We start from the raw sequence: 21326 nt of genomic DNA, 5'->3' as shown, positions 1-21326 counted from the left end.
AGCTGTCTTGGTGGCAGCATATCTTGACCGAGAGGAAATAGATTTTATTCATGTCACTCGCTGGAATATATATTCAAGAAGAAGTCACATAAAGATGAGCTATTTGTGGATATGAAGTTTCTAGCCAACAATCATTGTTCATAAGAGTCCAAAGAATGAAATTCTAGAAACTCCAGAACTCGGTGATCAATAACCAAACACACACACACTGCTTCCAGTGATAATTGATGCACTCAATTTCCGGCCAACATGTCAGACTCAATCTTTTTTTTAAGGTTCCACGGCTCATGGAGGAGCTGTTACATGCAGACAGAGACATAAGACAACACTGCACTTGACTTAAGACAAACAGCTGGTGACCTTGGTGGGTGACGACATAATAATGGAGAATCCTAAAACATCTTGTAATCTCGCTTTTCTATCCAAAGTCAAGGGGGCAATGAAGGAAAAATCTCCCCGCTACACCCCAACTCTATGGGATGCAAATCCATGGGGGTTGTCTGATGTCTCCCCTCAAAATGCTGAGTGTCAAACGAGGAAGGAACACGCACCATTTAAGGTCTTTGGAATGACATGGCCAAGGTCAGAATTGAACCACCGACCTCCCAGACGCAGAGCGATCACTTTAACCACAATGCCACTGAATCTGGTTCTTCTTCGTCATTTCAGAATATTGCTCAAATTTATTTTAAGTTATGGCTCGTGTGGTGTGAGGGGTTAAACCAGGAGCCTCGTTGAACAAATGTAATCACGCATGTTGGGTAGTATGGAACGATCCAAATATGGGCAACCACTGCTTGCCAAAGATTACACAATGGCGTGACGGCTGGAATGTGAAACGAAAAGTTGCATTGGCTAAAGGCAGCAAGCTTCCACCATTCCTCGGTGCATTCCATCCTCTTCTTTATTGAGATCCAACATCGCAGCGATTGCATTGACAGACAAAGCATACAGCCATCGAGGGCATTTGGGAATGCCACCAACGAGCAGGAAAATACATTTGATACTCTTCCTCGCCTCCTCTTTTCATTACAAGTCACAAAGCTCATGGAGGAATTTGTACGTTTATTGTATGAAGGACAAGGACGTTGGGAAATAGTGTACCTTTTGTAGGCAATGGCTAGAACAACACAAAATAAGACATTTGAGCCTGGGATCACAGCATCATGAGTGAAGCGCTCTGATGGGAATACGACACAAGGCGACTCAAAAGGGATCGACTTCAGTATGAAAACAGAAATTGTTGTTGTTTTTTTGTTTGCAGCCTGTGGCTGCTGGTTGCATCATTGCTGGGAGCGCTGCTGTGCCGCTGATGCGGTGCCCTGTTACCAATAAGCTGGTACTCGTTTTGCCAACCTCGGAAGGACGACAGGCTGAGTCAACCCACCTGGTGTAGATTTAAGCGGCACGGCAGGGGCTCAAGATCCTCAAAGATCTTAGCCACCACCGGGCGAAACATAAACATACAAACTACAGAGGGTTATTTGCTTTGCGCAAATTGAAGCATTAAAAAAAAAAAAATTAATTCCATTTTAACATTAATTATTTGGACACTTTCTGAGCAGATAAGTTCAGGTAAACAGTTTTCAGAAAGAAAAGGTGATGACCCACCAGTGTGTTAATGCTGTGCATGGTCGAGTTGGCATCCACAATGTTGGTTGTTACTTTCTTGAGGCCACCATTTGTCTCACTGTTGCCATAAAATCCGATACCGATCGCTGTGCTGTGGATGGAAGGAAAATACGGTAATAATGTTCATAATTATTGATCATCTTAAATCCTGATTGTAAAACGTTCCATAACCACGTCACCGTTGACTGCAAGGTAGCAACATCAAAGCATCGGTGGATTGTATTCACAAGGATAAACAAAATAAGTTTTTTTTATTTACTTGATGACCCCTCAAGGCAGGACGTTGTAGAAAGTAATAGATTAATGAGCAACACCAAACTCAGAATACTCAGTTGTTCATGATTGGTCAAACTGTTGTTCGTGAGACAGGTGGACATGAACCAGATGAAGCACGGTAATTCACCATACTCACCATACGGTACATGACATAACCACAGGGGTCCCCCCCTCACCCCCTTCCCCGAACTTGTTTACAAGTTCAATTGTAATCTTACTATAATTCACCAAATGTCTGTCCGTCTGTCCATCTGTCTGTCTGTCTGTCTGTTCCCAGGTACCGCAAAAACGGCTGAACCGATCGCAACGAAATTTTGGGTGGGTAATCCTGGGACCCCATGGAGTAAAATAGGCTGTATTGTTTCCCAATTTTCCAATTTTTCCAATTTCCAATTTTTCCAATTTTTCAATTTTCCACTTTTTCCAAACACGATGGAATAATATTTACCGATATGAACAGTGATGTGGCTTTTATTGAAATTCTACAAATACTGTTTAGATTTTGATGATTTGCATGTGATATGATTTAACGGTTTATATGAATCGTTTAAAATAAAAAAGCCTTCAATTTCTGATATTTTGCCTTTTAATTTGGGCCTCCCAATTGAAGCCCTGCCCGTAGGGCGGGTACCGTTGCTAGTATATCTAATTACAGTTCTTTCGCATATTTTACCTACACATATCTATCAAATTCTAAAGCCACTTAAGGTACTGGGAAGTCGTCTTCCATAAAGCCCACAAAGTCCACGTCTTCTGTGTCACTGTGAAACAGCTGAAGCAGCTCGGAGTCAGCAAGAGTGGGGTGTGTTCAGTTATGAAGTTTGTTGGAGAGTGATCACCAAGTGGCTGAAGCACTCAAGCAAGCACTCCATTCAAAACCGTTGATACAAACCGTAAAAACCGTTGGAACATCTGGCTTGGCAAGCGCTAGCTAACTGCTTGGTAAATGAACACGCACCAGGTTCGTTGCAATCTATGTCGTCATCACTCTCGTCCTCTTCTTCTCCAGAAATCAGCCCACTTTTTCATCAACTTGTTTTTTTTTTGTATACAGCATCGAGGTTTGTGTAAGAACTAACACATTGAACATGAAAACATGCACAGACACATAAAACATACAAAGAAGGGAGCGGGAGACAAGAGGGGGAGAGAGAGGGAAGCACACAAGCACAACAACAGAAGAGAACAGGGACGTCGGGAGATCTGTGGAAGGGGGAGGGCTGGGGGAGGAGGGAGGGTACACAGTATAAAGCAAATGAACACTTCTAGGAATTTCAGGAAAGAAGTTGGGGATTGAAAGAGGCAGATTTGGCGAGTTTTAACGGGGATAGAAAAGATCAAGGTTTTGGATGGGGGATGCATATTATAAGAGATGGTGGTGGACCAGTTTGAATTCTGCCGTGAAACTTTTACGTTTTCTCTTACTTTTACTGACAGCAGCCATTGTACAACAGGGACTTGTAATGGTACGGACGACTTCGTGGAATGATATAAAATTCAAGACCTTGCAGGATATTTATACATTTCTAATGGAGAAGCAGCGTGGGTTTCCGGTCGCATCGGTACCAGAAACCACGCTGGCTTTCAACACATCAGTACAGTAAACTACAATTATTACAACAACCCTTTCTCAAGACATTAATTTTAATGTCAATTGTTTTTTTTCTAACTGCAGTTGTATTTGAAAAGAACCGTTTGTTGGCCCTTGACAACAAAGCCGTGTCGGCTGTGAGAAATATGGAGATCGCACATCTCTTGGGCAAGTGGCGAGTAAAGCAGGGGTGTGTTCAGTTACTAAGCAGCTAGATAGTGCTTGCCTAGCCAGCTGTTTCTTATCATTGGTCTCAAATGGAGTGCTTGCTTTAGTGCTTAAGCCACTTGATGAGCGCTCCACAAGAAACTTGGTAACTGAACACACTCCTGGCTTAAGGGGGTATACTTGTGTGCGGGTTATACGTGCCTGAAATTTTCTTAGGGCACTATTTCCCCAGGTGCGGGGTATACAAGACGGTGGGTTATTTGCGTGAAAATATGGTACATCCAAACCAAGGTCCTATAGAGATATTGATAAAGCCAACTCGAATGGATTTAGATAAGTTGAGGATCAGATTACCAGCAGTAATCCTGTCCCTAAGCGCTACAACAGGTTATACACAAGGAGATACTCAAGGATGCCACCCGAAACAACATCCCATGGATTCTGTAAATCCTACACACATTGTTGGCTTCCTGAAACTGACCATCTCCTTCAACAGTGTGAAGCTTCTGGGAAGCTAGACATCGCAACTGAGCGTGTGGAATTTTTTGGATATGGCCTGATGTCAAAGTGGCAGGAGATAGTGGAGGATCTCAATTTCACTCACTCCAGTAGTAAAGCATGGAACCTACTTAGGCATCATGGAACCACAACTCTTGCTCAACATCAACCATCTAAAGCAACATCTAATGCTTTTTGCTACTAAGCTGCTCCTCAACTCAGAGGTTGACAATATACATGTAGAAAAAACAAATACAATGACGTTTCTCGTTCCCAGGAGCATTTTGAACAATACTCGTACATGCATAAATCGCCCTGGAAATTCGCCTAATAGAATGGATCATGGTTTGGAGCCTATTTTAGGGCTTTAATAATTCTGTGGTATTGTTGCAGATTGCATGCATATTATTTGGTTTCGTGGCAGAGCGTAGGAAAATGCAATCGCCAGTCAAGCAATACTTTGAAAACTAATGGCAATTTCAGTCCAATGTGAATGTGGAGAAATGATTAATGCGATGATGAATAAGGCTTGGTGAAAAATAGAAAGGAAATTGCCCAGAGGAAAAACTGTCACTCAACATTTCACTGGTATCTACATCGAGCTTTGTCATGGCTGACTTCATCTCATCACCTTTCTATTGGACTGACTGAAGCCTCGTGTTGGCTTAACGGTTAAGGCGGCTGACTTGAGATCTCAGGGTCCTGAGTTCACGCCCCTCTCATGACATTGAATTAACACCAGGTGGGTTGACTGTGCCCACTAGCCTAGGAAACTGCTTCAGCAACCCTAATGCACCTCAAGTTGCAAAACGAGTGGTCTTGTTCTTCTTCTATTGGACTGGCAATTGCAAAGCGTAAATCATTATGACGTATACATCAAGATGGGGTGACCTTTTTCATACAGCATTGAGGCTTATGCACTAATGAGCTGACAAAGGGCAATAGAGCAACAAAGTGGGGCACCAAACAGTTGGACACAATAAGCAAGGAATGAGCGAACAATAAGAGGAGAGAGAGGAGGGGAGTACACACATTCACCTGCAGCTGCAAGGATGAGTTAGGTTTATGAGGGTATATTGAGGGTAGGAATGGGTGAGAGGTGATATGAGATGGTAGTGCATTATCTGCTTGAACCACTGAAAGGAAGACGAGCATTCTACAGCCTCTGGACGGCAGATAGGAAAAAAGAATAAGAAAGAGTTGTGGTTTACAGGAGGCCTGGACTTTGAGAGTTGACCAAAGGAGGGGGTTACTGGAGAATGTGTGCACCCTACAGTTGCTGGGAAGAGTCAAAGGTCTGAAAGAGCACAGAGAGCAATATTGGAGGACAGGTGGAAAAAGACAATAGAGGTTCCCCTTACCTGTCTGTAGTATAAGAGCAACAGGCTTCATGCTTCAGGCTCATTAACCCTTTGAGTATGGATGATGTCCAGTGCCGCAACCCACGAAAAAGTTTTGTGTACGGATGACGTCACTACACGTCATCGACTATACCTATAAATAGATCGTCAGTACGTGGTTGCATTCCCGTACCAAAACGCCAAATTAATCCCATACCGGGGGTATTTTTATCAAAAAAAAATCCCGTACTCAAAGGGTTAATGGAGATGCAAATAATGTGGAGAGCTTTAAATTTCACAAATTCCAGGGAGACAGATGTCATGCTGGGGCTCCATTCCAGAGAGTTACATTTGCCACATGCCACAAACATGTTACATTTACCAGAACAGCATCAAATAAATTCCAGGTGAGCAGAGAGTGACATAACTACTCCCTGCATATGGGATGGGGGTGCTGTACGACAATGTGGAGCCACCTGGAAATTGAAGAGCGGGTTTTCTAGAGCATTGGAGATGTCATTGAGGTAGATGAGCAGCAAGACTAAGCCAAAGACACTACCTTGTGACAATGTAGCCTCAACTGAGAGAGAAGAGGTTCCATTGATACATCACATTCACTGTGCAAGTGGAGGTTGGCAGAATGCCTGATCTGAAGGTGGCATTGTATGCCACAGGTGGTAAGCATGCCAAGCAGAGCAGAATGCCAAGCTCTATTGAATGCCTGATATCCAGGGAGACAGCCCTCTTGTTTGAGATGTAGGACCTCCAACCATTGGTAAGAAAGGAACAGCAGCATGTCCAGATTTTAGTGGCAGGGCTGGAATCAAAGCAGGTGATCAGAGATTAGACAGTTTGTAAAAATGGAAACCAGCAATAATTGATTTAATAACATTCGTTATAATTGGTAGTAAGCTTATTAGTCTGTATTTTGAGAGGATCTGTTTATAACCACTTCTTGTGCATAGAAGTGATGTTTGCTGACTTCCATGCACATGGAGTGAGGCCCAAGAAAAATGACAGGATGAAGGTCACAACAGAGCAGAAGCAAGAGCAGCAGAGCAGCATTTGAGAAAATGGACACCGAGGTCATCTGGGCCTGTCGCCGAAGCAGGTCAATCATGCTAGACAGAACTTTGTCCACTGCATTACTTGAGAAGGACACCAAGTCTAGTAGACAGTGCATTTGAGGAGGTATAATGGGGACAGAGCAGGATGGGTTGACAACACAAGATGTGGATGCAAACACCGAGTTAGACATTCTGATTTCACTCGAACAGAGTCTGTGGTGATGCCATTTGAGCAGAGAGAGGAGGTGAAGGGAGCATACACTAGAGACAGACTTGACAAGGTGCCGCCATGACGTGGAAGAAAAGGCTACCTGGGGAGTTTAGCCTTGAGATTGGCAAGATGATGTTTTCTGGCTTGACTAAGGATGAACACAAACTTGTTGGGAACCTTACAGAGTTGCCTCAAGTCAGGTTGGCTTTTTACATTCAGAAAGCAAACTCTTAGTCTGAAATAGCCATGCCACAGGATTTAGTATACTGGGGCTGAGAGGATGGATAGGGTAGCCACATATGGGATGGGATAAACTTGTGCACAAGAGAAAATTGGCTTATGTTAGAGTATTCCCATGCATAATCAATATCAGATGCTGTGGAGATGGCAGCCGGATCCATTTACAAGTGGGCAGATTGCATTTCCTGCCAGATGGCCCATTTGAACACCTGTACTCTGTGATGTTGAGGTTGCTCCATTGCAATAGCCAGAGGGATATGGTCCTTGACAAGAACATAGTTAAACTAGAATGGCACTCTGAGGAGCACATACCTCCACCAGATTGAACAGTTTATGTTTTGTGTCCCACTGATAGGCCGGATCCAGATCTTCAGTAAAATCTAATCATTTCATCCTTGTCACATACCCAACCTCTCCACCAAATTTTGTCCGAATCCGTCCACAATTTGTTTTCAGACAGACATACAAACAGACAGGGGTGAAAACACAACTTTCGTCCATCTTAGGTGGTGGAGGTAATAATCCAACTGGGGCAGAGGGAGAACAGGAGAGTTTGGATGGAAAGCTTAGCCATTACCAGGTCTCGGGTGGATGACGTACAAGTTGCAGAAACCTTTGGGTTGTGATCCGGCATCCATCCATTCCTTGTGGAAGCTCACCAATTAGTGGAGCCTCAAGAGGCTAGTGCATTAGCTCGATAGGGTATGAGGAAATGTTGGCATGAAAAAGGTTGTGAGCCATATATTGACTCCCTAAGTTATATATGGAATACAAGATACAAGTGCTAAGGGCTATTGTTTACATACAACAACAGGCATTTTAAGGCCATTTTCCCTGCAAGAGCGGGGGTTATATGTTTACATAGTGTACGATAACATTTTTAACACACAATAAACAACACAAGATGAGAGCTAGCGTAGCATCCCCTCAGTAGGATATAGTGTAATTAATCCACAAGAAAGTGCCCCCCTGCTAGCACAAACTTACACAAGGGGACAGTTTTTATTCAGATCTGATTCTGCCAAGACCAGGAACAGAGTTAGAGGACAGCATTATATCAATAACTACACCGATATCCTGATATGATGGCAGCAGCACAGATCATATAATAAGCCATATTCTTTAATTGAAGGAATCATAAAATATACATTATACGAGTACATATTTGCTTCCTCTACATTATTTAAATTACCCCTTGTATGAGAGTACGTAACATCAGAGCTACACGAGTAACTAGAATGGGATTCAGTAGAGTGCATACCTCCACCAGGCTGAACAGTTTTTGTTTTGAATCCCACTGATAGGCCGGATCTGGATCCGGACTTGAACCAAAATCTAATTGATTTGTTCTTGCCACCTACCCAACTCATCCACTTAGTTTTGTCACAATTCGTTCACAACTTTTTGAAATACCATGCTATATATCGTATTTGGCCCTATCCCTCGATTATCAAGAATGACTGAAAAAAAAAAGTTATTGTATCTGGATCCAGATTCGGATTTTCACCAAAATGGAATTAATTCATCCTTGTCAGATACCCAACCTGTCCACCAAGTTTCGTCCGAATCTGTCCTTAACTCTTTGAGATATCCTGCTATATATGATGAAAAATCACTTTAAAAATTCTAGTAGCTGGATCTAGTTCCAGGTCTTCACCAAAATCTGGTGCAGATCTTCACCAAAATCTAACCATTCTGTCCTTGTCACACACTCAACCTGTCCACCAAATGTTATCTGAATCTGTCCACAATGTTTTTAGATATCCTGTTCACAAACAACCAAACAGACAGACAGGGGTGAAAACATAACCTCCACCCCCCGGTAAATATAATGAAGCTCTGACCCAAGCTCACCTGCAAAGAAGTGTAGCGAGGACAACACACCATGTGCTGCAGCAAACACTGCTCCTCTTTACATTGCCATTCTCACCACGTTGGCAACAGCAAAGACGAGTATAGTGCACAAAGAGCAGCAGCAGATTCAGGGCCAGTGACACAGCAGCCACTCCAAGGATGAAGAGGAAGGACTGCAAAGGATGGTTGTGGTGGGAGTTGAAGAAAATGAAGGTAAGCCAATGAGCGATGGAGAAGAAAGAATACAAGTTGGAAGGAAATATAGATTGAAAAAAGCCTCCACAGAGTAATACCATCTTGAAGCACTAATAAATATATACAAGAAATATGTCGTGCATAGCACGATACTTGCAAAATCCATAAAATAAGTTGTTGGCCCATGTTGGCCTCAAAAATAGTTGGTGGTTGATAGTCAGTGTCCAGATATGCAAATCCCCTTCAAATTTTAAGTCAATCGGATGAAAATTGAGGATTTTAGAAATTTGACAAAGTTGGTGCCCTTTGGCCTATGTTGTCCTATTGACCTTTTGACCCCAAAACAATAGGCTTCTTGCTTATGACCAACTCCACCATTTGGTGAAGTTTCGTGAAGATTGGTTGAAAATTGTGACCTGCAGGCGACTGACATACAGACAGACAGACAGACAAACAAACAGAGAGACAGACAAACAGACAGAATAGCGCACAAGACCAACCAATATACTTTTTAAAATCTTCGATTTTCGCAAGTAAAAAGGGCCGAGTGCAATGCTTAATTGAATTCCACAATTTTGCATAAGCATCTGCCATGGACAGCAGTATTTGTGCTTCAAGCATCATCAACAAACAACAACAGGCATTTTAAGGCCATTTCCCCTGCGAGAGCGGGGTTTAGCCTTGCAGGCTCCATGAAGCATTGCGGAGCAATTCCAGCCGCCCCTGTAGCAAGCATGCGGAAGGGTATCGGGTCGAATCCCCACGCACCTTCTATACACACGCCGCCACGAGAACGGGGACTGGACCTCGCACGAGTCACGCTGGTCTGATACGCCCGAGTGGTTTGCGTGTCACGTGACTCATGCCGTTAATTCTTATTGAACCCGATTGAGCGGTTTTATTCGTACAGTACGAAGCCAATGGTGGGAAATGACGTGAACGGCCAAATGGATGCGAAAGAACACAGGTTTATTATACAATTTATACAAATGATCAGGGCAAAGAGACACAGAGCAGAAACTTATCGTCCTTACTTAATCCCCGGACAAGGGCCCACTCACTCATGCGGGTAAAAGGATGGAGATGGATGACGTGCTCCAAGCGCTGTCGTTGGCACCGTTCGCCCCGGTCAGCTCGCTGGGCGTGTCCCTGGGATGTTCGCGGCACGTGCAGGGAGCTCAGGCAGGGAGATCGTTGGTGTCTGTGGCCCCGGGAGAGATCGTCCTCACAAGCGCTATTACCATGCAGCAGAGCGCAGGGCAGAGAGAGTTCGTGCACAGAGAGCCTCGATCACAGAGAGAGTTCCAACCACACCTCTATCACAGAGAGAACCACCCACAGACTGCGCTTTGGGGGACCGGGGCAGGGATTTTATAGCCCCGTCCCAGAGTCCCATTAGAATGTTCCAAGCCCCTCCCTTGGCTGTCGTTGTTAGTCACTCACCTTGAGCTTCCATTGGCTGCTTGCCGCTTACCGGCCACTCCCCTTCAGCTCCTCCCTCGGGCCTCCCAGACTCGTTCTGGGCATAGCACATGGTATTCCAGGCCAAGGAGCACCTGGCATTCCAGCCCAAGGAGCACATGGCATTCCAGCCCAATGAACAACGAAGCCTACACTTAATGGCCTGCTCCAACGCATACTAACACAGGAAAGGGGACTATACTTACATTTAATAAGAAATAACTGAACTAAGTGAGGCTACATGTTGTGGTGCAACTAACTAAGAGGGGGGGTTATCTTTATTCTCACAACCGCAACAATATGTATACAGTAATACCCCGGCCTACGTCATTAATTGGTTCCATAAGCCGTGACGTAACTCGGTTTTTGACGTAAACTGAGCGTAATGTCTTAAAAATGCCTTAAAATGAAGACAAACACCGTAATTCGTAAAACTAGAGTAAATAACTGGAGGAGGCTGCGGCTTCGCCCTGAATCTTTGCCGCTCCCCGTCGGGAGTCCCTCCATTGTTTTCTATCGGTTGGGTCTTCTCCTCGAACGGGGTGACCGGCACGGACATGTCGACCGTGAGCTGGCTTGTGTGCTGAGTGGCTCCGCGACCCGCTTCAGCACGGCGTGCTTTACCCAACGTGTCCGAGCAGTTTCACCAGTGGTCGTGTCGTGTCGTCTGTGACGAACGAACGAGCTCAGGGTTCCGTGAACCCGGCCGCCCCGGGGATCGACGCTTGCCTCCGAGTCGTAGGCATGCCCCGTCTTTCCTCGTGCGGCCGAAGTTGCTTGCTTCTTTATTTTTGGACGATGCGATATACGCAGAAACGACGACGTACAGGCAGGCATTTGCAAATCCATGCACATGTGCACATGCACACGTCGATCGGTTCTTTACAAGGATATGCATCAAGTGTATCTACTTGGTATATCGACTACAAAAGTGCAGCCGCACAGCTCAGGGTTCCTGCACACTCCCCTCAACAAAGGATATAGGTCCATGGGTGGGAAGGAAAGACAAAGCAGAGGTTAGCGGGGGAAAGGGCGCAAGGGTACACATCAAAACAAGGTAATGCAACATGAGGGGCACGGGAGAGCGAGCGGAGAAAGCCTGTCCCTAGCCGTTCGTCACCCCCCATGTCAACCTACACTACCCTTGCCCCTCCCCGTATTTACACTTTACAAATTCCGTCTCTACCGTCTTGTCTCTTCTATCCCCCTTTATGCCAAATTCGTTTCCAATCCCTCCCAAGAAGGAAGAGATGGAATAAACACAATGTCTCACCCATGTCATGATGCGTCTTTCATTCCAAATCATCTGCAAAACCTGGTGTGGAGTCCTGTCACCTTGGTGAGTGGATGTGGATGGTGCGAAGAGATTTCATCCTAACTATCCTTCTAATTGACATTAACTCTTTAAACTACCCGGGGTCTTGCCCTGCCAATCAATTGGCCTAATTACACTATGTGGTTCTAAAAACCAATTCCCATTGACCCACCCTGTGGTGCCCTACCAAATTTGGGGTCTCACTCCCCCCTTTTTTCTATCTGTGCCTTCGCACAATTTCGGGGCTGGGTCGTGTGGCTCTACCAGCAGGTCCTACTTACCTGTGCACCTCCGCCACTGAAGTCGCCACCCGAGCTTGTCTAGCTCCTTCAACTACCCTAACTCGGGGAAGGCCCCTCCTGGCTCTCTCACCCCTCTGATGCCCTCTCTGGCATTGGGCTATCCGGGTCCTCCATTAGGATCCTCGGGCCCCACTGAACACTACACTGAACGCTACCTGGCTCCCAGAGCCTACCTGCGGCCTCACCTGGCCGACAGACTACCAGTGGCGGAGTGCCCATTTAACCATACTCACTAATTAAGCCCACACGCCCAGCCATTCCACTCACTCATGCACCCCTCAAAGCAACAACTTGCTACTCCCTGCACCACAGATGTCAATTTCCAACCAATTTACCTACTCCCTCTACCTAACTTCAAACTACCCTCCCCGGGTATTCTTGAAGGGGTCCATCCTCCCCAATCCACTCCTACCCACCATGCACTCCACACCACTCAATCCACACTACTCACTCTACACACCATTTATTCCCACACACCAAGTATTCTCTCCATTTATCCACTTGCACCCCATGCAAGTCAATCACTCAACACCATTACACATGTCCTCAATACACCACTCATACACTTTCTCTGGTCATCCCAGACCATTGCCTCATTTCACCAAGTTCAACGATAACCAGATTCTCACACACACAACCATTCTCGACCAATGCCTCATTTCACCAAGCCCCAGAGGCACCCACAATTACACACACACAACATCATCTAACTAACTACTTCCCTCTAATACTTGTGCTTTCCCTGTCTTCCCTTATACTAAGCACTTCCCTCGTCATTAACATCCTTCTAATCTGACTACGTCCCCTCTACCTGTATCAATGTCCCTACTTAAATCTCGGTCTCCTATTGTCATCCTTCTAAATCCCTAACAATATCCTAGCCCGCCCTCAGCTAGTTCACACTGCCAAACCCCATAAATCTACTGCTCCTTTGCCCCAACGTGAGGGATGGTAGAGCTACCATCCCTCTACATCAGACACTATCTCCCACTATCACCCCCCAGTCCTCTCGCACTATGAGCCCCCGTCATTGGAGGTACTGGGTCCTGCCTATATATATATATACAAACGCATACTGTACGTCCGAGCCGGCATCGTCATGTTTCGCCGTTGCCACGTTACGTTGGTTGTTTTACACAGTAAAGGAATAATCACAAAAATACCAGCGAAGGCAAAGCAAGCACGCGACCGCAGCACAGGACAAAATGCATATGGCGTCGCCTTTGTTTTGAATGAGAACCAGCAGCTATGCGTACGTATACTGTACGTACATTTTTTTTATGTGCTTTTTATTGCATTTTAAATTGTTTCTATCGTTAAAACATCAACGTTAAAACAACGATCAACGATCGTTAAAACGTTAAAACATCCAATTGTTTAAATTGTTTAATTTTTTTCACGTCCATAGGAGTGACGTAAAGTCGCACATAATGACGTTCGCTGAACTGAAATTTACTCTCGAAGAGTGGCGTAAAGTCGGATTTGACGTAGGTCGAAATGGCGCAAAACGGGTATGACTGTATACATAAACATTAACCCGTGCATAAGCAATTGCACCAAACCTCAATTTTACTCCACTCACCCCCCACCCTCCCCCCACCCCCCTCCTCATCCCCATCCACATCCGGAAACATCATGCACGAGCCAAACCCTCCACCACCATACTCATGTGTAGACAATAATAAAAAATATATGCCCACTGAATGTATTTCATAGTCCTTCCATGAAGAAGTTTGTGGGGGGAAAAAAAAGGAATTTAAAAGGTAGGGCTAATCCCAACAATTGGTGAAAGGGCAGCCGCTATTGTCACCACCCTTCCCCTCTCCCCCCCGCTCCCATTCTCAATCATAAGATAATTACTATCAACACAAGCAGTGACATGAGCAGGCAATGCTCTCTATTACAGTAAATTGCAACAGTGTAAGCACAGGGTCACTATCTTTGAGAAAAGCAATGGACCTCATAAATTATATCTGAAATGGAGTCTTGAGAGGGAAGGTGGGCTTTATATGCCTCACATCTCACATCCAGAACCAAATGTAAAGTAATCTTTCAATGTCAATACATCTTTAGTGTCAATGGCAGTTTTCATGAAAAAGGTTTCAATCTGATGCTGATCTTTATTCAATGGGAAATTTACATGCAAAGCTGAATTTTGAAGAACTTTTTCTCAGAACTTCTTACATGCTAGATATCTCAGCAGCTCAATGAAATAAACTATTTTAATAACCAGTTAGTAGTATTGTACTTTGTTTCAGCAAAAGTTTAAGTAGTCAATGCTGGAATATCTGAGCTTCGTAAAACAACATTTTAAGAATCAAGGAGAGTTAAACAACGTAACTTTAACGTAAGTTTAAGTTTATTATTTGGATGAAAGTGGGAGAGAAAGCCTTTTTTGAATACGTAGTCAAAGCTTGTGGAAGAGCTAGTACACGGAACAGATCAGGACATAACAGGACAAAAGGAGAAGTAAAGAGAGGGGGGGGGGGGGGGGGACAAGACAGAGGGAGACTTGGACAAACAATGAGTGTGGGGAAAAATAGGGGCAGGAGAGGATGCATGGAGTTGGCAAGATGGATACAGAAGGAAACTCCAAGAAGAGAAAACTGGGAATTTGGATGGACGAGGGATTTTATGTAATGCAGTGATGTTGGATGATTTCCAAGCAGATGGAAGATGACCTTGTGCAAATGATATGCTGAAAAAGGCAGAGGGAGGATGCGCAAGAGCAGCAAAAGAGGTTTTTAGGACATGTGAGCTGATGCCATCCAATCCAGTATCAGAGTCAAAGACGAGGGTTGGAAGAATCTTCTCTACCTTCTCAGATGCAAAAGACACATAATCCAAGAGCAGTTGGGTATGACAGGGAAGGATGGTTAACAACAGTGAGGGGTTGGGGGTCACAAGATTTGGAAGCAAATACAAAATTGAGGCATTCAGCCTTTTCACGAGCAGAGTCGCTGTGGTGCCATTTGAAGAGAGAGAAGGGATGGAAGGGGAGCATACACCAGAAACAGACTTATCAGTTTCTGAAAAACATTGCCCGTCTCCGCTCATCCCTCTCCTCCACGGCTGCAGAAACCCTCATCCACGCCTTCATCACCTCCCGTCTGGACTACTGCAATAGCCTCCTCTATGGTTCACCCTCAAAAATCACCAATAAACTCCAATACATTCAGAACTCCGCTGCCCGTCTACTCACCCATTCCCGGACCCGTGACCACATCACCCCCGTCCTTTACAAGCTTCACTGGCTCCCCATCCCCCAGATAATCCAGTACAAAATCCTCCTCTTGACCTACAAAGCCCTCCATAACCTGGCCCCATCCTACCTGGCTGACCTCCTCTCCAGACACACTCTCCAGACGCAACCTCCGCTCTGCTGGTACCAACCTCCTGACCCCCTCCATCCGGACCAAATTCAGATCCTGGGGGGACAGGGCCTTCTCCATCGCTGCTCCCACCCTCTGGAACTCACTACCTCACACCATCAGAGACTCCTCCTCACTCACCACATTCAAAACATCACTAAAGACCCACCTGTTCAACACTGCATTCAACATTTAACCCACAGCATTTAACCCCTGACTATCTCTTCTCCTTCTCCCTCCTTTTGCTTTAAATATTTCCCTATTGATTCTTGTCTTTTTGCAATTGTTGTTTTCATGTGTTGTTATGCATTATGTTTTCCACTCTGTCAAAGCGCCTTTGGGCTTCTTGAAAAGCGCTATACAAAATAAATGAATTATTATTATTATTATTATTATCAAGGCACCACCAGGTTTTAGAGAAAGGAGATAAGTTTGAAAGTTTATTCTTGAGGTTGGACAGGTGTTGTTTTCTGGCTCTCCTGAGAGTGGACACACACTTGTTGCGGACCCTTTGTAATGCATTGAGATTGTCATCGGTCGGATTTGCCTTCCAAGAAGAGAAGGCAAGTTGTTTCAGAGCAACTGCCTCACCACAGGATTCAGTGTACCATGGGCGGGAAGAATCATTGAAGATGAGATGGGATTAATCTGTGTATAAGAGAGAGTAGGTTTCTGTGGAAGAATTCCCAGGCTGAATTAACATCAGGGGCAATAGATATGGGAGACCAGTCCTGAAGGAAGATGGCTGCTTGCAGTTCCTGCCATTCTGCTTGAGTGAACTGCCAGAATCACCGACATCAAGGCAGCTCTCTGAGAATAGCCAGAGAGATGTTGCCTCTCACAAGCATACCATTAGATGAACCAATTGGGGCAGAGGAAGAGCAGGATACATTTGCACAGGGAGGTTTTCCCATTGTGAGAAATCTGAGGTGTTCACAGAGTTCACAGAGTGAGTCAGACCCATAGAATCACAGAAGTCCTTTGCTGAAATGCCATGGCTGGTGAGAGAGGTACCAACACCCAAACAATTGCCATGGCGACAGTTGAAATCATTACATATGAGGAAGAGAGAGAGTTGGGATGAGTGGTTAAAAGTTGGCCCATGTTGTCTGAGAGAGAGAGAGAGACTTGACTTTTATGTCCTTTTATTACAAAAGTATTAAAAAACCAATAAATGATGATTCAAAGAAAACAATCACAACAGTTGCACAAGCATTTACATGATAAATAAACAAATTATCAGCAAATAAACAAGCAAGTATTAAGGAAAACAACTACATAGTAAATACTAACTGACCCTCAGCTATTTTGCAAAATGCATCTCTCACACACCACTGCTTCTCAAAGAGTTGTACCTCAGAACAACAACAAAATTCCAGCTTCACTCTTGAAACACAGAGAGCTTTAAACATTTCCAAAACATCAGTACTATACAAATCATTCCATATCTTTGATTTCCTGGTCTTATACATCGCCAACGTGGCTTGCGCAAGAAAGAAATGAATTAAAATTGTTGTTGGGGAATTGAACCGCCCACCAGGGCCAAAAATAAAGGCAGGAAAATCAAAAACAAAGGAAAACCACGCAAGTAACATTTTTAAAGAAAACAAATAAAGGAGTTAACCGGTCACAGCGGACATACGCATGAGGCAAGGTTTCAGTTTGTCCACAAAATGGACATTGCTCACTTATCGCTTGCGAGAAGTGGTGAATTAGGGAATTTGTGGGTAGGATCCAATGAGCAATTCTCCATTGAAGATCCCCAACATGTTTCGGCACAGGCTTTTTATAGTACCACCCCCAAATAGGGTAAAGGGGAGGGGTATTTGGCAGGACTGCAGGCCATCTACAGGGTACAGGGGAGGACAACGAAGGAAAAAGGATTTTTAAGCATTGCACATACAGGGTCTTTCGATTGCTCCCAGAAAAGGATAGAGAGTGGCCAAAACTAATCGGTTCCAAACTGAGAGAACCAGATAGAAAAAGATTGGGGAAGGGTGGAGAAGATTTAGAGGTTGGTACGGGAGGGTTGCTTGCCCAGCCATTTGAGGCACAGTAGATGCGAAGCACCATTTTCAAAAAGCTTTCAACTCTGCAACACGATCTAATGCCAACCATCGAAGCCAGAGCGGTAGCACTGATCCACCTGTCATTGGTGGCATTTCTCAAGTGACACACTTTTGTTATTGAGGCTTTTTATAAACTTTTGAATGAAGGTGCTTTCATTCACCCACTCACCAAATACAGAGTTGTGAAATAATGGTTCGTTGAAGAACATGGATCGAACACAAGTTGAGGGGTCACGGAGACAGGTAAAGGCTTGCCACACATTCAGTAGGCTTTGGTGAAAGGCAGGTAGCATTGCATTGATAGGTCTATCTTGGTCGAGTCCATCAGGAACAGCTCCTGTGCAAGGTCCAACATCCCCACTTGACGTAAGATGCAGCTGGTAAGCTGTCTCCCAGCCAAACATGGTTCAAACAAGAAGCGCCATGTTGTTCGTAGGCAGAAAGCCATGATGCAGCACTTGACATTGACCAGCCCTTGGCCACCCTATACAGTTGGTAAATTTAGAATCTCTGCTCTCAGCCAATGCTTTCCAGACTAGAAGAAATGGGTGATGCATTTTTTATGTCCTCCACCAGAGTTTTGGGCGGCTGCAGGGAAAGAACCTTGTACCATAACTTAGTGGTGACCAGACTGTTGATGACTAGTACCCCACCATCTTGAAATTGGTTTCCGTTAATTTCGAGCAGAACGCCTTGTCAGATTAAATCCATTTGTGCAGTGTGTGTTGGGGTTGAGTAGAGGAAGGTTCCTTTCGAAAATGGGCGCGCTGCGATTTTCAATATGGCCGCCACGACAGCCATCTTGAAATTTGTTTCTGTCAATTTCGAGCAGAATGGCTTGTCCGATTAAATCCATTTTTGCAGTGTGTGTTGGGGTTGAGTAGAGGAAGGTTCATGGGCGCGCTGCGATTTTGAATATGGCCGCCATGGCAGCCATCTTGAAATTGGTTTCCACCATGCATTGGCTGAGGGGTTACGCCCGCTTTGCGGTGCTATTTATTAAATTTGTTTGAATCTGGAGAATCTCTTTCTCCAGCTCCACTTTCATTCTGCATTCTACATGTGTGTTTAGAAAACAAAACTGCTGACAGAAACTTCTAACTTGGACCTTTGTATTATCCCACCACAATCGCTGGTTTGCACTATTCTTTTCCTTACGAGGTGGAGGGACATTCCGAAGTGTTTTCCTCTTCCTCAAAGAAGAGACGAGTGTAAAACCATCCCAATCGTTTTCTTTTTTGGAGGTTTTCGATGTCGATGGTACGTTTTCTGTCACAGTATCAGGGGGTGTTGTCTGCTCGGCCACTGCGGGGGCAATTTGTGGACAAAACCGTTTTAGATGCCCAAAGTTCCCACAGCCGAAACATTTTAACGTTTCCGTGGACGTATATACCTGGTACTCGTGATTAGCCACACGAAACGTAAATACCGCGTTGATCACCTTGTCCACATTGGATACAGGAAACACAATGTGCACCTGCCGCCGGAAGGACATGATGTGTTTCGCCTGCTCGTTGAGACACCCCAGAGATAACATCGTGATCTCTGACACCACTGTACCATACCGAGAAAGCTCTTTTAAAAGTAAATCGATTTTTAGGAATGGGGGACAATTTGATATCAAGACTTTCATGGCTGGGGTGTCCAGTGGGGAGACCAGGACAAAATGTCCATTCTCGGTAAACAAACCGGTCGCCACAATTTCATGCACAAGCTGCTCTTCACCTACGAATATTACCAGGCGTTTGTTCATCCGTGAAGCTGCACGGATTTTCTCGAGCCCGATTATGTTACCCACCGCAATGACGATGTCTTCCACGGTGACCTCGTTAGGGGGAACGCAAACCACACCATGTTTCCACATCAAGCCTTCAAAGGCAGCGTAGCGGGAACGTGCCGACATTACGATGGGAAAAACCCTCGGCCTAAGCCGAGATGGATTTGGGGAGGATGGACAGTTTTCTGTACCAGTAGGGGAAAAAAGGGAAAAGCGCTACTCGGCATACACCAGCACGAGCGAAACTATCGCGAAGAAACACACCTCTCAATGAGGAAAAGGGCGAGAAATCACGACAACCCCTCAGAGTGCCGATGGACTCACCCCTCAATCTCACCGAAAGGTGTGGGCGCGCGCTGTCTGTCTCTGTCTCTCTCTCTCTCTGTCTCTGTCTCTGTCTCTCTCTCTCTCTCTCTCTCTCTCTCTCTCTCTCTCTCTGTATCTCAGGGGAAGAAAGGAAAGTGGAAAAAAAAATAAAAATAGAGATAGCAACACAAGCGAGGAATGCAATGGAGGCGGGGAGGGGAGTGAGGGGAACGAGTGGGGGGAGGGGCGTACGGTCGGAGGAAGGGAAGACCGAGTGGGGGGAACGGGCGTGGAACTGGGAGGTGGGGGGAGGAAAAATGGGAAGGGAGGACGAGGGTTGTGGTACCGGGTTTGATGAAAATAGAGTGGTGGGGAGACAGAGAATACACAATGTGAAAATAAACAAAAATGGAAAGGAAAGGTGAGAACAACGACCAAAAAAGGGGGGGTGGGGAGATCGAAAGTCTGAGCAGCTCGCACCTCACCACACATGCACAGCCGCCATCTTGCCATGCCCAACACGAGAAAGAGAGACAGAGAGACAGAGAGAGAGAGAGAGAGAGAGAGAGAGAGAGACAGAGAGAGGGAGAGAGCTAAAGGTAGATCGTCACTATTCGGAGGCGGTACAACACACAGAAAAACAAAGAAGAAGTAGGAGCGGAGGGGAAGACATAGCCAAAGGTACACCTGGGGGTTGGGCGGTGTAAGATCAGTACAAGGCAGTGGAAAATTGAGTTATTTATGTAAAGTGCAGCTCTGCGGCTGGGGTGTGATTCAGGCTGATCAAATTGGAAGAGACAATAGCTCGGGAGAGAGATTAAGTAGTCAGGGACATCCTGTATGAGAAGGGATTCTGTTAAACAGGTTACGGAACCCAACGTCGGCCTATGGTTCCCCTTTGAGGGGGGATTAGTCCCCTCGCTTGTTACTGACCGACGTGGTCCCTGAAGCTGCACCGCGACCTCCGGAAAGGCCGGTGAGCAGCTTCGTTCGCAACCGCGGATAAGATGGTAATTTGCCGAGCGGATGGCAGCCGCGGCCCGAACCGTTAACAATGACTAGACCCGATTCCTTGAACGTTGGCCAAATCGTGCCACAGGTATTCAATGGGGAAAAGACAAAGGCGACGGATGTGAAGAAGAAGAAGACGAAGGCAAAAGGTTGGAAATACGACTATTATTTATTATTACTATTTACACAATGAAAGAAACCAAGGAAGAAGGAAGGATAATAAAATAATGTAGAAAGGGGGACGGACCAGAAGGACACAGTGCAATTTCTAGCTTAACTATACAAGCTTAACTTATTCCCAGGGACAAGACACACAGAACAAACTCACGTACACAAAAGGATGGAAAGGCAGGGATGGTTTGGGACGGCAGAGGAGGGTCCAGGCAGATGGTAGGCGTCGAGGTCCGGCTCCAAACGCGCGCTCCGATCCACGCTTTGGGGTCGAGGCGAAGACCCGGCAAACACAGCCTCGCGTCTCACCGACCGGCAATAGGGCCTAGAGGGTATCGGCCTATTGCCGCAATACAGGCACCCCCTCACGTCTCTCTCTCTCAGTCTTGCTAGATCACGCCTCTCGTCCGTGCCTTCCCACCGACCTTGTACCTACTTTGTCCAACTCTCATGAACCTTCAAGCAACTTCC

At 45.4% G+C, this 21326-nt stretch overlaps 1 protein-coding gene across 4 annotated transcripts in view; it reads right to left on the bottom strand.

The window, feature by feature from the left end:
• Positions 1-21326, bottom strand: part of TTYH2 (tweety family member 2) — a 155478-nt gene that overhangs the window by 104342 nt on the left and 29810 nt on the right. For all 4 annotated transcript variants that reach the window (XM_068110650.2, XM_068110649.2, XM_068110651.2 and 1 more), the window contains exons 2-3: positions 8878-9050; positions 1612-1723 (exon numbers count right to left, since the gene is read on the bottom strand). In XM_068110650.2, coding sequence (XP_067966751.1) covers positions 1612-1723; positions 8878-9050 — 285 coding nt within the window. The remainder of the gene's footprint in view (positions 1-1611; positions 1724-8877; positions 9051-21326) is intronic.

Source organism: Myxine glutinosa, chromosome 3 (assembly GCF_964187855.1).
Source record: "Myxine glutinosa chromosome 3, kmMyxGlut1.1, whole genome shotgun sequence".
NCBI classification, from domain to species: Eukaryota; Metazoa; Chordata; class Myxini; order Myxiniformes; family Myxinidae; genus Myxine; species Myxine glutinosa.
This window is presented reverse-complemented; position numbering and strand designations above follow the sequence as displayed.